This window comes from Perca flavescens, chromosome 14, assembly GCF_004354835.1.
Source record: "Perca flavescens isolate YP-PL-M2 chromosome 14, PFLA_1.0, whole genome shotgun sequence".
In the NCBI taxonomy this organism is placed as follows: Eukaryota; Metazoa; Chordata; class Actinopteri; order Perciformes; family Percidae; genus Perca; species Perca flavescens.
This window is the reverse complement of record NC_041344.1, coordinates 25817518-25832810: the sequence shown is the minus strand read 5'-3', so window position 1 is coordinate 25832810 and position 15293 is coordinate 25817518. Positions and strand designations below refer to the sequence as shown.

General features: G+C 41.0%; 1 protein-coding gene across 1 annotated transcript; it reads left to right on the top strand.

Annotated features, from left to right (window-relative positions):
- The first annotated feature begins 926 nt into the window (after window positions 1-926).
- Window positions 927-13426, top strand: kpna6 (karyopherin alpha 6 (importin alpha 7)). The gene is made up of 14 exons (XM_028597121.1): window positions 927-1111; window positions 4246-4379; window positions 4502-4594; window positions 4769-4868; window positions 4973-5067; window positions 5398-5529; window positions 5619-5707; window positions 5833-5932; window positions 7663-7826; window positions 7923-8001; window positions 8120-8245; window positions 9633-9760; window positions 11471-11655; window positions 12043-13426. The coding sequence occupies exons 1-14, from the start codon at window positions 1108-1110 to the stop codon at window positions 12228-12230; spliced, it is 1617 nt and encodes a 538-aa protein (XP_028452922.1). The 5' UTR covers window positions 927-1107; the 3' UTR covers window positions 12231-13426.
- The last annotated feature ends 1867 nt before the right edge of the window (window positions 13427-15293 follow it).

Genomic DNA, 15293 nt, shown 5'->3' with positions numbered 1-15293 from the left:
CAGCTACAGCCCTGCAGACTGGATTTGGTCCTGTGTGTCTGTCTGTTATTTGATACCAGTGGAGAGCTGCTATCCTGCAAGCACTGTCTTTTGATTCATCTCTGCACCAGCACACCTGCTGAAGGCTGTGATTTCTCAACCCTTGTGGCTCAGCTGAAGCAGGCTCAATCCAGAGCCCATGGGTAGGCTACTCTGTGATAGCAATGTGTCTATGAACAATATTTGATCTTGTCTGCTAAGAAATTGTAATCATCAGAAAGTATCTCAGTTGTGCCACAGTTGACTTGACCTCCCACGCCCTTTCTAATAGGGGGAAAGTGCAAGCCTGACAGCAGTGAATGTCCCATTACTTCCATTTTATTTGTACAACATTGCCCCCTAAAGTTTTTTCTGGTGTATTTCCCCAGGCCCCCTCAGGGGGCCATGTCAGAGGAAAATGCTGTATCACAATATAGTGCAGTAATTTACTACTATCTGCTCCCAGCAAATTGACCATGGATGCACCTCACCTGTATTACTCTGTCACATTCACTTTGAGAAAAACACTGGGGAACCATGGCGGCCACACACACACACATACACAGAGCAAGAGGTAACTGAATCATGCCAGAGGATATGCAAAACCGAGAGATTTGTGAGAAACGGTAAGTTTGTTTGGAAGGAAGACTGCAATTTAAATCATGTGTCGCCTGTTGCCCTCATGGAAATAACTGGTAGGCCTATGGTAATGATTAATGCAGATTCAGTTTAGTGATTTTGACCAATGTATCCATTTAAGAATAAAATAAATCCGGTGTTAAAGTGATAATGAATATATGTTTGGTATTGTATGTGGGCTATTCTTTGCGCCAACTGCCGTTAAACTCTAAAGAAGAAGAATAAGAAGAAGAAGGCTATTCTTTGCTGAGTTGACCAGAGGTGCGAGTGTGGTGTTTTGTGAGGCTGGTGCGTCCTCTGGTGGCAGGACGTCAGCGTTATATTTTGACGTTTCCGTCTCCGGCAGACATATTGCTTACAGGAGCAAATTCTGGAAAGCTAGAAGAGAGAAAGGATTTAAAATTGATTAACATCTTCGCGACTCGATTCACTCACACGGAATAGGACATAATGGGTAAGCTGTTCGGCAAATCGAGAGTGTAGATATGCGTTAAGGAAGTACAAGATTGGGCTGTGTGATCGGGGGTAATGATTATACAATCCTTATCCTGACACTGTTGTTAAGCTAACTCATTAGCTAGGTAGCTAACTGTAGTCAACGATGCTACGTAGTAGCGCAAGATGAGTTGCTATTTTACGCTAGTTCACTTGTAACGTTATATTAACCAGTCACTAAACTATCTAGTCTTAAGACAGCCTTTTGTCTTTTATCAGATCTCATAGAAAGTGTACTAATGTCATTCCAACCCGGGAAAACAAACATTGAAGCTAATTTGTTAGCCAACTTAAGGAAACTTGGCTAATAGCTAGCTAACTGCGTTAGCACCGCGCTGTAAGGTTACATTCTTTCCAAAGGTGGGAAGACACACGTATAGTTTGCCTGGATCTAAAGTTATTATCAACTGTGTCCAGGTATTGTCTTGCTTATCGGCAAATTCAAAGTAACAATTGCCAGTCTCTCCGTCATATTTGTTTCTTTACATTTACGTTGAGGTGTAGCTAACTAGCGGTGACGTTAGCCAGCTATTGGGGTGCAAATACAACGCTGGTGCTTAGCTAGTGGACATTTCAAACGTTCTGTTAGCTGTATGTTCTGTGGTATTTGGTTGACCGATTCTAACTTGTCAAGAGACTTCCAACTACTCAGAAAACGTAATGCGTCATCACCTATAAGATGACACAATTTAATAGTCATATTTATTAGTTACAGATTTGTGTGCGCAGCGGCTAATGTTAGCTTAACGTTAGCTATGCTATCTGTCATTCCGCGTTGTTCTTCAAACCCATAGTTACACTGTTGTCTTAATATAATTATGTTACATACGTTGTTATTCCCCTTCTGAAGAGTTTGAAAAGTACTGAGCTAACGTTAGTAAATCCCATGTTTATTTACAGTTTAACGTTAGTTGCTAACATTAGTGAGCAATGGTATTGACCCGACAGCACACTGTAACGTTACACTAGCTTGTACATGTGACACCAGTAGTCACCATGTTTTCCAGACTATTACCGCACAGGATTATGTTTTGGGTCTGGATTTTGTGAGTGTTTTTTTCCCCTCAACATTTGTAGTTTACAATGACATGACTGATAACTCGTAAAGGCCTACAGTTAATACTAATTAAAGAAGGGCATGGTCTTTATTATACTAGCAAACTGTCCAAAACCATCCAGCTTCATTGTACATGTCAAATGGAAATACACCCAAAGAAATCAAATCAAGCTGGGCCGTGAACATCTCGTTATCCAATTTTATTATTGGAAAAATGTTCTTGACTTGAATCACCCTTGGTGCTTGATTTGTCACCAAATCAGGCTGTTGTGCTTAACTATGAACAAGAAGTATATGCTATATAGCCATGCAGATAGTTTGAGATTTATTTGAAGGGGTTTTGATATGCTGTTGAAATTTCTGCCACCAGTCTACAACAGAGGGTTTCCATCCCATGGCTGTTGTTTTCGGGTAGTGGCAGAAATCCCAACAGCAGTACAGATACCGGTACTTGAAATTCGGTTCCCGGTACCCAACTGTACTTTTTTCGGTACTTTCCCTCTGTAATTACAAAAAAAATATTTCAGTGGTAAAAATAATTTTAAACCTATTTATCATATTTACTTAGAACATTATGTTATTTATTTAAAATATTTTAAACTGACAGAAATTAAATAAAATGTAATTTGCAGCCAGGGCGTCTAGCAACTCTCCGTTGGCTTGTGAGCTGGAAAATTCAAACTCTATCACATCGTGTATAGAGTCAGTGGGTGGGTGTAACATAAGTGAGTTCCCAGACCCAACATCTTGATGTGGGTCTGGCTTGTCAGGCTACCTGCTTGTCTCACAGGAAGTGTAACGTCAACAGCACCGCGACTGCTTTCGGCTCGCCATTAATATCATATCACAGTGAATGGTGTCTGCGTGAAGTTTTTGAGAAACTGTAACCACACTTGAAACCACTTTATCGGCATTGCCGTGACTCGCTGTGACTTCAACAAAACTGCAGAGCCGACGCAGTTTGCTCTGTCCGCGTCTGTTGCGTCTCTGCGTGTATCGGTGCTCCGCTCTCTGTCAACATGCAGAGAGGACAGATAAGGTTGCGCTTACGTGCTCTCAGGTACCGAAATTTGGCACCGTTTGATTTTACGTGAACCAATACTCGTTAGTACCGACATGATTCGGTCGTTGCCGGTAAAAGTACAGGGTTTGGTACCCAACCCTACTTCTTGCTGTAGGTAGGGTCTCCTCAGAAATGCCAATGCAGACATGTCCTGTGCAGGGCTATTCCTGCGCCGTCTAACCCAAACGGCCAGCGCAGTTCAAATACAGCAGCTAATTTAACTAACGCAGTACAGAAATTAGAGCATCCAGCCTGTGCTTATGTGCTGTCCACGCCTGTGGGTTTACCATCTGGACACTTAACACACACATGCACAAGCTTTTTATGAGGCTGGTTGTGCTAATACCCTCAAACCATAACATGACCTCAATTTGCGCCACTTGTTTCGATATTTAACCTCGAAAACCCCCGCTCTTGCAATTGGGGGCTTTTGGCACAGAAGGTTGGCACCATCTTTCATTGGTGGCAGGTTTCAATGTCTCCCCTACCTCTCTTTCTCTCCCCTGTAAACCCCGGGTGACTCAGGGATCTGCCCAGTGCCCTGTTCTGGTGGCATGACTGCACAAATGCTGAGAATGGGCAGTTTGTCCTGTGTGGGCACCAATTTATGTTAACTCTGCGATTTAACGCTGCTGAATAAATACGTTTGTTCTGCCTGCCAGTGGACTGGTTGATGAATAGCTTAGCTGTGCGTGTGTGTGTGTTCAGTATCTATGAGCTTGTTTATACAAGGCCTTTTTATATATAGAACTGTGTACATGCTGTCTCACCATCACAACCTATTATTAGAGATGTTAAGGAGAAACAAACGCACACTTTGTCCGTCGCACATGTTCACTTACTCTTCCCTGCACATGGTGTACTTTTATAAGTTTAACGTGGATAAAGCAAATGGTGCACAACTTTGTTTCCTACTTTATTTTTTTTGGCCGAGTCCTAATCGTTATGTCTACCTGTGTCTGTGGCCCATCAGAGCCGTCAGCCAGTCCGGCCAAAGACAACTACAGGATGAACCGCTACAAGAACAAAGCCCTGAACCCAGAGGAGATGAGGCGCAGGAGAGAGGAGGAGGGCATCCAACTCAGGAAACAGAAGCGGGAACAACAGGTATTAACACCAATCAGTCCCACTCATCAGATCCTTTATCTCTCTGTTTGGAGATGATGTCCGCATGAACATAGTCTGGCTTGACTGTGTCTTTGTGTGCTCTGACAATCTTTTAATCGCAGCTTTTCAAGAGGAGGAATGTGGACGTTCTCAATGAAGAGGAAGCCATGTTTGAGAGTCCACTGGTGGACTCTTACCTCAGCTCCCCAGTAACAGTGAGTGTCTATTTTCCTATTACCTCTCACACAACCTAGACAAAGCGAGGTTCACGCGGGACCGTGGTTGTTATTCTTGTTGTCTAGCCCTTTTACCCGCCTGCGAATTGAGGATGGTGGAGTCTGTGCTGAGTGGATCATGTTTTAAGAGTGCTTGTGCATGTATTGTTGCAGGAAGGAGTCATTACCAGAGACATGGTTGAGATGCTTTTCTCGGAGGACCCAGAGCTTCAGCTCACCACAACACAAAAGTTCAGAAAACTACTTTCCAAAGGTGTATATTGTGTACTTACCGTGACTTTGCACGGCTGTTGTATGAGGTCACCGTGGACCAAACAAAAAATACTTACTCCCAGCTTTACCCCCGTTCATTTTCAGAGCCCAACCCACCAATTGATGAAGTAATTAACACGGCTGGAGTAGTGGAGAGGTTTGTGGAGTTCTTGAAGAAGAGTGTCAACTGCACACTACAGGTCAGTTTGCACACACTTACACAGCTCAGAACACCCCCTGTGCATGGAATGTGTACATAAGGTGTACATTTAATGTCTGTCAAGGAAAATTTGTGTCACCTGGCATGCTGGCTGGTAACGTTGTCAAACAATAGCAAATGCATTCGATTCAGGTAAATAAAACATGATTTTATTGCTGCAAGCCACTATACATTGTATCTGATGACAAGCAAGTCAAAGCAATACCATAGCCTGCATTAAACAAGTTTCTTATTGGTCATGTTTAATAAAAACATGTTAATGCTCCATGGTGAAAGATGTTTAAAATGCTGACATTTTGTGCCTGTGCAGTTTGAAGCAGCTTGGGCACTGACCAACATAGCATCAGGCACATCCATGCAGACAAAGACGGTGATCGAGGCCGGAGCAGTACCAATCTTCATTGAACTACTTAACTCTGACTTTGAGGACGTCCAAGAACAGGTAACACACTTGGGTCCATCTCGACCATTGCGTGTGTGTGTCTGTTTGTCTTGCCTTGTTTCATACTCTGTTTGTTTGTTTTTTTGCAGGCTGTGTGGGCCTTGGGTAATATTGCAGGGGATAGTGCAGTGTGCCGGGACTATGTGCTGAACTGCGACATCCTTCCACCTTTATTAATGTAAGCCCATCCTCTTTGCCTCTTTAGAGGGATTACCTATTTAGGATTCCTATTTTTTCAACTTATACTAACATACTTCTGATACTGTCTCATGTACTAAGCTTTGCTTTTCTTTGTCATTTCAGGCTCCTGACCAAATCCACTAGATTGACCATGACTAGGAATGCGGTGTGGGCTCTGTCTAATCTCTGTAGAGGAAAAAACCCTCCACCTGCATTTGAAAAGGTACCACTTGGCCTCATGTAGTCAACACCAAAGACATTATAATTTTTAGATCAGGCCTACTACTTTTTTTTTAATTTTCAACATTTTGCTATGGACAAGTGTGGCTGCCAAAGCATGCATAATGGTTAGTACTGCTTGGACCCACAATCAGGTCTACAGTTAGGCCGGTTACACACTGGATGCGTCGCGCGAGCGTGTCAGCTGCGTGGCGTGTCCGTTTTTATATTTCGGCTCCCATGTTAACCGGTTAGAGCAGGGGTGTCAAACCACCAAATCCCACCAAGGGCCAGACATGTATAGAGTTTACTGATGTGCTTTTGTTACTGCATGTCACTTTTTTAAAAACACTTTGGTAGCTTTTTTTCCTCATTTTTATTGTTTTTGTTCCAACCTTTTAGTGGCTTTCTCAGACATTTGTCATCTTTTTTGTAAATTTGTTGCTTTTTCATCAAAAGAGTTCCTTAGCCATCGTAGAATTTAGCAAATTAAGAAATACTATTGTTTTAACATCAACCTGTGTCACAGCCTGAATATGAAAACTCTCTCTCTGCTTCTTCTGGGGGGATTTCTGAGTTTGTCTGCTTTTGAATGTCAGGTAATCTGCAGTTTAAAAAACACTTTCCTGTGTTTCTGGTTTGGCGCACAATTAGGTGGGCCAAAATGTCATTGTGAACCCAAATTGATGTACGGGGCAAATCTAAATCTGCAAAGGGCCGGATTTGGCCCGCGGGCCTTGAGTTTGACACGTGTGGGTTAGAGCTTACACACTGCCCGTGTGACACGCACGTCTCAGGCGCGCCGAAAACGCGTGCCTGCTAGAAATAGAACCAACGCCTATTTTTCACGTGACACAAGCGTGTTGGAATCGTTCCAGGCAAAATAGAATTGGAAAAGATGTTTATATGTCGTTTAGAAAAGAATACATATTTAAAAAAGACATGTTGATGTTTGAAAGTCTCTAGGTTTTGATATAAATGTAATTTAAAAAAATAAATAAAAATCAGTGTATGTTTGTTTAACATGGTATTTCATTTTATCAATGGGAAATATACATGTGTACAGACAAGGCTAGCAGCAGCAGCACCGCGTCAGACACTTTCCTGGTGTGTAAAGACAGAAAAATCCGCAACAGAAACGCCACGCTCACGCCACGCAGGCAGTGTGTAACCGGCCTTAGGTTAAACTGTCTCCGATCTAAATTTCTGGTTGACAGGGCCAGATGTCGTGGTTAATACATACGCCTGATATAATTAAATTTTTATAGCAGCCATATAGAAATTCTATAGCCATTATAAAAACCTGTGTTAACTCGCTCAAATCAAAGCCATTCAGTTGGGTTACTTGTATTTATCTATTCAGACCAGCAGTAAATGCTGGTTTATCCCAGGTCACAGCTGCAGTATGTGAAGGACTTTAAAGGTCCCAATTATGTATATTTGAATACTCACACCCTACTATCTCATAACTAGCACTGTTAAATTGCTAAACATTATGTACATGCAGACTTTTTGCTAGTATTTGTTTCTCTGAATTCTAGACCAGCGTACAGAAGCTATTTATTTATTTATTTTTTTTTTTAAATTTGTGTAAATGTTTTTTTCAGTTGGCATAATGAATAATGGTTGCTTAACTGAAATAAGGTTCAATTGATGTTTGTGTGTGGTACATGGGTGGTACATAAATTCCTGTTTCTCATTATTATAATAATGCATTATGCCTGTGCTGTCTAGGTGTCACCCTGTCTGCCAGTACTGTCCAGGCTTTTATTTAGCAGTGACCCAGACTTGCTGGCAGACGCCTGCTGGGCCCTGTCCTACCTCTCAGATGGCCCCAATGACAAGATCCAAGCTGTCATCGACTCGGGCGTCTGCAGGCGCCTTGTAGAGCTACTCATGTAAGTCATGCCGTAACTCTCTGTTGTCTTTGTCACAGTATATATGACCAGTAAATACTTTAAATTCTCTCTTCTGATAAACCTGCTTTTCTGCAGGCACACAGACTATAAGGTGGCATCCCCTGCCTTGAGAGCTGTAGGAAACATTGTCACTGGAGATGACATCCAAACACAGGTGGGAGCATATTAAACGGAAGTTTGTTTCATAGTTCTGCCCCTGGGATGCTCTGTTGCTTGTTTTATTTTTTTTTTTTTTACGACTTCTATGATTTTTTTTTTTTTACTATGTATAGGTGGTGTTGAACTGCTCAGCCCTGCCCTGTCTGCTGCACCTGCTCAGTAGTGCTAAAGAGTCCATTCGCAAAGAGGCATGCTGGACCATCTCAAACATCACCGCAGGAAACCGAGCACAAATTCAGGTGGATATATACACACAAATAGAGATTCACTGATAGACCGGCCGGTGACCGGAATTGGCCAGTTTTCACGTGCTCGGCCATGACCGGCAGGTCAGTCTGATATATGCCGATTTAATGCCAGTCAATGCTAAAATTAACTGACAGCAGAAGTTATACGAGTTACAGTTCTAAAGGACGCACGCACACACGGACGCGACAGCACGGTCTCTTTTTCCTTTCGCTCAACTTTTCTGCCGTGTGTCGCGCGTACCCGCTCGCGGTGTGAAGCGCGTGTCCGCGCTATTCTCGCACATGTAGGGAACCTCGTGAATTAACCTGCAACACGTCAGCTGTTTGGAAATTCTTCAGCGTGTGTGCAGAAGATAACAAGTTTGCAATATGCAACACCTGCAAGGAAAAAGTAGGGCGTGGAGGGACGACACCAAAAACCAAAATCACATTTTTTTTTTTTTTGGGATATTGGATGTGAAAAGAAAGAAATGGTTCTAACATTGCACTTTAGGTAGGTGTGTGTGTGTGTTAGAGAATTACCCACACCAGGAGTAATTTTATATAGTTGATCCATTATCTGTTAAATGTCTGTGTTCTGTGCAAAATGTTCTATTAAAGAAAAGAGAAAATAAATATTTGTGTGCTGTGAAGTGGTTAGAAAAAAATAAAATTGGAATCGGCTAAAATCGGTATTGGCTGGCCTAACTCAATGAAAATCGGAATCGGCCTAGAAAATTGTAATTGGTGCATCTCTACACACAAAGCCTATAACTGAAACCTCACTATAAGTAGGGCTGGGCGATATGGAGAAAATCAATTATCACAATATTTTTGACCAAATACCTCTATCGATACCGCAACAATATTGTAGTGGTGACTAATGGTGCTTTCACAAAATAGTTACACAATGAGATTTTTGATAAATAATAATGTGGATATAATGACTAAGTGGTTAAAGGCAAATAATAGAACAGTTACAACAGTGTGGTAAGTTCAGAAAATGACATCACTCTACTGTAATGCAGCCTTTAAAACCAGGAAAAGACAACACTTATGTCATATTACGATATCAAAAATCTAAGAAGATATCTAGTCTCATATCACGATATTGATATAATATCGATATATTGCCCAGCTCTACTATTGAGAATGTTGTTCCAGTTTAGGCATGTATGAAGCTCACATAGTTTGATTTGAGACTGTTTTCTGAGAGACACATAGAGGCTGATAGGTGTATTTATGACAGTCCTTACGGACCCATGATACAACGTCTTTTACTATACCCCTGATCACCAGGTTGCCAAGGTAAGGATCTCATAACTATGTAAACGCTGCTTTTTGAGACATGCCCCTGATTTTTTTTTTTTTTTTTTCTAAATCTTATCCTGTCCCGCAGACGGTAATTGATGCCAACATCTTCCCAGTGCTGATCGACATTCTACAGAAAGCAGAGTTCAGGACCAGGAAAGAGGCGGCCTGGGCCATCACTAACGCAACCTCTGGAGGAACACCAGAACAGATCAGGTCAGACTAAGAGTAGTCTCGCATTGCCAGACCTGTCTCCACAGCGCTGTTGAATAAGGTCTGGCTACACAACATATACAGTCTAGGATAGGAGAAAAAAATGCTCTGTGTTCTTTGCATTTCTTTAATCGTAATCAATCAAATCGTCTGGGCGGCGCTAACTTTTGTCGGTTAAAAGTGTTGGATGGTCAAGCGTTAAGTGATTACTGTGGCAGCATCAATAACAAATTTTCTAGGAGTTGGAAAAGTTTCTAAAGACCACTTGCAATGAATTATTCTCGTCATGCCATCCGTTAAAATTATTATAAATTAGCAGAAATCTTTCCCTGACAGTGACCGACTAAAAAAACGTTGCAGCTGCTGGGAGATAATGAGTAAAAATACTAAGCAATGCTTTACTTTGTGAGAGAAATACAATTTAGATTTACTGAATTTTTTTATTTATTTATTTTTTGAGATATTAGATGATTAAAAAGTAAGGAACAAGGTCAGGTGCAATAAGAGGTATCACAATTCAGTACATTGGAATGAATTATCCTAAATGAATTAAAATACATTTCATTAATTAGGTAAATTAAAGCAAAAAGAATTGTACCTAATTCAATCTGTATAGTATAATAACCTCTAATGCCACGGTGTGAAAAGCCGTTCCTATTATCTGGTAATCTTTGAACCATGTTAATGGAACATTCTGAACCTTTAGCATTGGCGAACAATATGATAATAGTGAAACACACACTCTCACACACACGCACGCACAGTTAATAGAATTTGGCACTCCAATTATTAATCATTGCCTTGCTTGGATTTGCAGTATAATCATGCTGTGGTTTTGGGGGCCTTTGGGATCTAAAAAGATGTATACAGTAATGTCCCCATTGAGCAAGCTACTTACTCCTTTTTTCTTTTTTTTTTAAGTTCAATTATATGTTGCAAATTGGCATCATTAAAAGTATGCAGAATTAGCTATTAGCCGTTCCTATTTGCAATGTTCCGTGACCGTCACTGGATTCCTCTGAAACTAAAAGAAAACTCGAAAACATAATTCTCAGGCACGTTTTGAGTTATAAGGAGCATCTTCTTTTTTTCTTTTTCTTTTTTCTAAGCTGAATAATGGACGGTTATATGCAACCTTGAAATTAATTTAAAGTGTTCATATTATGCTCATTTGCAGCTTCATAATTGTATTTAGAGCTTATATTAGAATAGGTTTACATGGTTTAATTTTCAGAAAACACCATATATTTTGTTGTACTGCACATTGCTGCAGCTCCTCTTTTCACCCTGTGTGTTGAGCTCTCTGTTTTAGCTACAGAGTGAGACATCTCACTTCTGGTCCATCTTTGTTGGGAGTCGCACATGCACAGTACCTAGGTAAGGACTACTAGCCAGTCAGAAGCAGAGTATGAGGGCGTGCCATGCTAGCAGCTAGGCGAGCATTATAACGTGTGTTACAAAGTGACCACGTTTGTCTCTGAAGTAAAGGCTGGACCACAATAGAGCTGTTTGGAGCAGTTTGTGAACAGTGTTTTCTGTTGGAGATGGTAAGTCCCTTTGGGGGGGACTTTGGGATTTTTTGCTTTGTAAACCTATAACATGCACAAAAAATATATGTAACACAATAAAGGAAAGGGGGGAAAAAGCCAAAAAGCATAATATGAGCACTTTAAGGATCACATCTGAAAATGCATTGTGTGTGTTTGCATCTAGATATCTGGTGAACCTGGGCTGCATTAAGCCCCTGTGTGATCTGCTGACGGTGATGGACTCTAAGATCGTCCAGGTAGCTCTCAACGGGCTGGAGAACATCCTGAGGCTGGGCGAGCAGGAGGCCAAGCAGGAGAACACCGGCTCTGGAGTTAATCCTTACTGCAGCCTCATTGAAGAAGCCTATGGTACTGTAGATGTCCACACAAACACATTCCTAGGATAAATCCCTGGGGACACTTTTCCCATCCAGTGGTTGTTTTTGTCATTAACAGGAATTTACTGGTGAAATAAGTTATTACATTTCTAATAAATCGGACATGTTTTTATTTCCGATTTAGATCATAATCTGATCAAACAATAAGTAAATGAGTCCAAGAATCTCATAATGCCATTAGCCAATTTTTGATACTTGACAATTTGAAATACTATGGACACATAAAGTAATTTTGATACCCAGCCCTAGACCGCAGTAGCTGGTTCTATCTAACACTTTCTTTTTAGAATAAAAAGTTCAAATTTTTTGGCTGATAATTTAGCAAAAAACATTGATCTAACATTACTTGTTTTTCCAGGTCTTGACAAGATCGAGTTCCTCCAGAGCCACGACAACCAGGAGATCTACCAGAAGGCCTTTGATCTAATCGAGCACTACTTCGGGGTTGAGGACGAGGACAACAGTCTTGCCCCACAGGTGGACCAGGCCAACCAGCAGTACCTTTTCCCCCAGCAGGAGGCCCCCATGGAAGGCTTCCAGCTATAAATCCACACCCCTCTCCTCTAAAATGCACCGTTTACCCCCTCCATACCTCCTCATCTCATGGAGGACCCCTGGATGCCCGAGTCGAACCAACATGCCCCCTTCTCTGATCTGCCACTACCCCCCCAACTCTACCATTACCACAAACCCACACAGACACACCCACCCTTTGGAGGAAAGCTAAAACTGTCCCGCTCTCCAGCCTAAGAAAATGCCCCCCCCCACCCACCCTTTCTTTCTTCCCTCTTCTAAACCAGTGGACTGAATTCTAGCAGGGCAGACCCATGTGTTACATCGCCAGGGGGAGAGCGCCACACAAACTCCATTACACTTAAAAGAGGAATTAATCGCCTCATTGCCCAAAACGCAAGTCTGTCCTGGCTTCAAACGCACACCGACATCTTCCAGCCATTTAATAGCTCTCCGTGGCCGTAACAATGGTTTGTTGATTAATATCTTTATATACACTTTCATTTCTTTTCCAGTGGGACATTCCTATTTTCAGGATTACCCATGCATCCCCATGCAAAGTCCACAGATGGGGGTGCATGAGGTGAAATATGCCTAGCTCTTGATGTCAGTCTGACTTAGTGCAATTCAAAGAAGAAGAAAAACTCAGTAATATGATCCCTTTTTTGTTTAATGATTACTTATTTTCCCCCAACACTTATTTATCTCCTTTTTTTCTTTTTAGTGCTTGTGATTTTTCTTTTTTCCTTCTTAGCAACATTTTTTGAAGTGGGACAAATTACAGGGGGAGGGTTGACGTGGGAAGTAAAACAAAAAAAACAAACAAAAAAAACCCCAAAAAAAAACCTGAATTTAGGATTGGCTCTGGATGGGATATTGGAAAAGAAATTGGGTTTTTTTAGAGGATATGTTTAAAGATCTGGACGAGAGGAAAAAAAATCCAGTTTTCGCGGTTGGTGTAGTTAGAGATCCAATGTTCGTTGTGTGCTGTGTTATTAATAACAATACATTTGAATTATGAAGTGATCTAACTATTAAACAAGGCACGGCTGGGGATTCAGGGGGAAAGGTGCCCGCGGCGGCAGCAAACCAAACTTATTTTTTTATATTGAAATGAATTCAAGAGATTGCAGGTTGTTTAAAGTAGGGTGAAATACCACTTGGTGGTGCAGACACGTTTCTAGTTTTGTCTGATTTCATTGAAGCTGCCGGTTCGCGAGGCCCTGTGTGCCCCCAGCTGTATGTGGTAGGGTTTTTTGCATGGTGTTATATTACCCTGCATAGTGTCACTGAGTATCCCTTGTCAAACACAGACAGTTGGCACAGAGAGAGAGAACAGTGTGAAGGAATACTTTTGAGACTTTGCTGTACGCTGCTCAGCGTTTTCTTGTTGCAGCATTTGGAGTTAAAAAGCAGGAACTGGGCCACAAATAATTGGTTTGGTGGTGTTAACAGTAATAGTGTAGTGATGGTGTTGGTGTTTTGTATAGTGGTAGAGTTGATATATAACCTAAGGCATTCTATATCACTATATCTTTGAGGGATGGGAATGACACCTGTTAACGATTTTGCATGGGTCTATTGTGACATTGATGTAAATAGCCTATCCTCTGCCTGGCAAGGTAAAGTGCGCCGCTTCTTTGTCCCCTTGTGGGTCTAATAACAACCCGAGTTTGGCTAGGGATATATCTCAGACAAGTGACGAGCCTAACTGCAACCAAAATTTCAAGTATGAATATATATTTGAATTTTGATGTATTTGCATTATATATATATATATATATATATATATATATATATATATATATATATATATATATATATATATATATATATATATATATATATATATATATATATATATATATATATATATATATATATATATAGATATATATAGATATATATACATAGATATACATAGATATATATTTGCGCACACTTGCATACAACACCAGCAGACACTGTACACACACCTCTCACAGATGAGTGGCTAGTAGCAAGTAAACTAGTTTCCATAGTCTTTGGAGTGGAAAAAGTAGTTATTTTTTCATTTCACTTTTTTCAAGTTTTGCTTTTCTCCAGTGTGTGAGATTTGCCTTTTTGGCTGTTTTTGGTTTCAGAGCACTTAGTATATTTTCTTTAAAAATGTTGCCTCGGTTTGGTCTGAATTAAGATTGTTTTCCGTTTTTAATTGAAACAATTAAAAGATTCTTTTTTTTTTTTTTTTTTTTTTTTTTTTGAATTCAAAAGGGATTCGCCGCACACATAGGTCTCATGGAAACTTTTTTTGTTGTTTCTAGCCACGTGACTTATGATGGTTTAAATTAGACCTGTTAACCCTGACCCGAGACCCGCTCTGCCTGTGACACAGACGCTGATCTTGGATCAGGGTTCAGGCTTTGTGGATGGAGCAAAACTGTGGTTGTGTGATGTTTTGACTGACAGGCACTGTGTGAGGAAGAGGTTGATTGACTCTACGACTATGTCCCTATCTGAGTCTGGGAGCCCCTGTTCTGTGGATTACTGAACCAGCCCTAACATTAAATCATGGAACTGTGAACAGAATTATGTCACTCTATAGCAAACATTTGATAGATTAGTATGCTGAATATTGTGTATACTTGAGAGAGAAAGAATTTTTTTTTTTTTTCTTCCTTACCCAAAACACTTTCCTTTTATGTGATAGGACATCTTTTTGGATAGACCGGACTTATATATACTTATATCATTTAGTTTGTTTCAGTGTACCATTTTTACATAAGCCTTTGGCACTGGGAAATATTATAGGGCGCAGGGCCGTTATATTCTAGGGTTTAAGCATTAGCTGATATGTTAGTGAGGCTTTCGTGAGTTTGAGATGTTATCCACAGAACCAGGCGCTTTCAGTAGACATAATGGCTGAAATACATGGGGCCCGGGCGCTACATGGGGCCTGGGCGATAGGTGGCGCGGCCCCCCAGCATAGAGCGTCCATTATAATCAACTGAAGCTGCTACACTGACCAGGGAAGTCATGCAGGCCTCGCACTGCTCGCCTTTTTTTTTTTTTTTTTTTCCTCTACGCACTAATACGCTCTGTGGCCCTTCAGCAGGT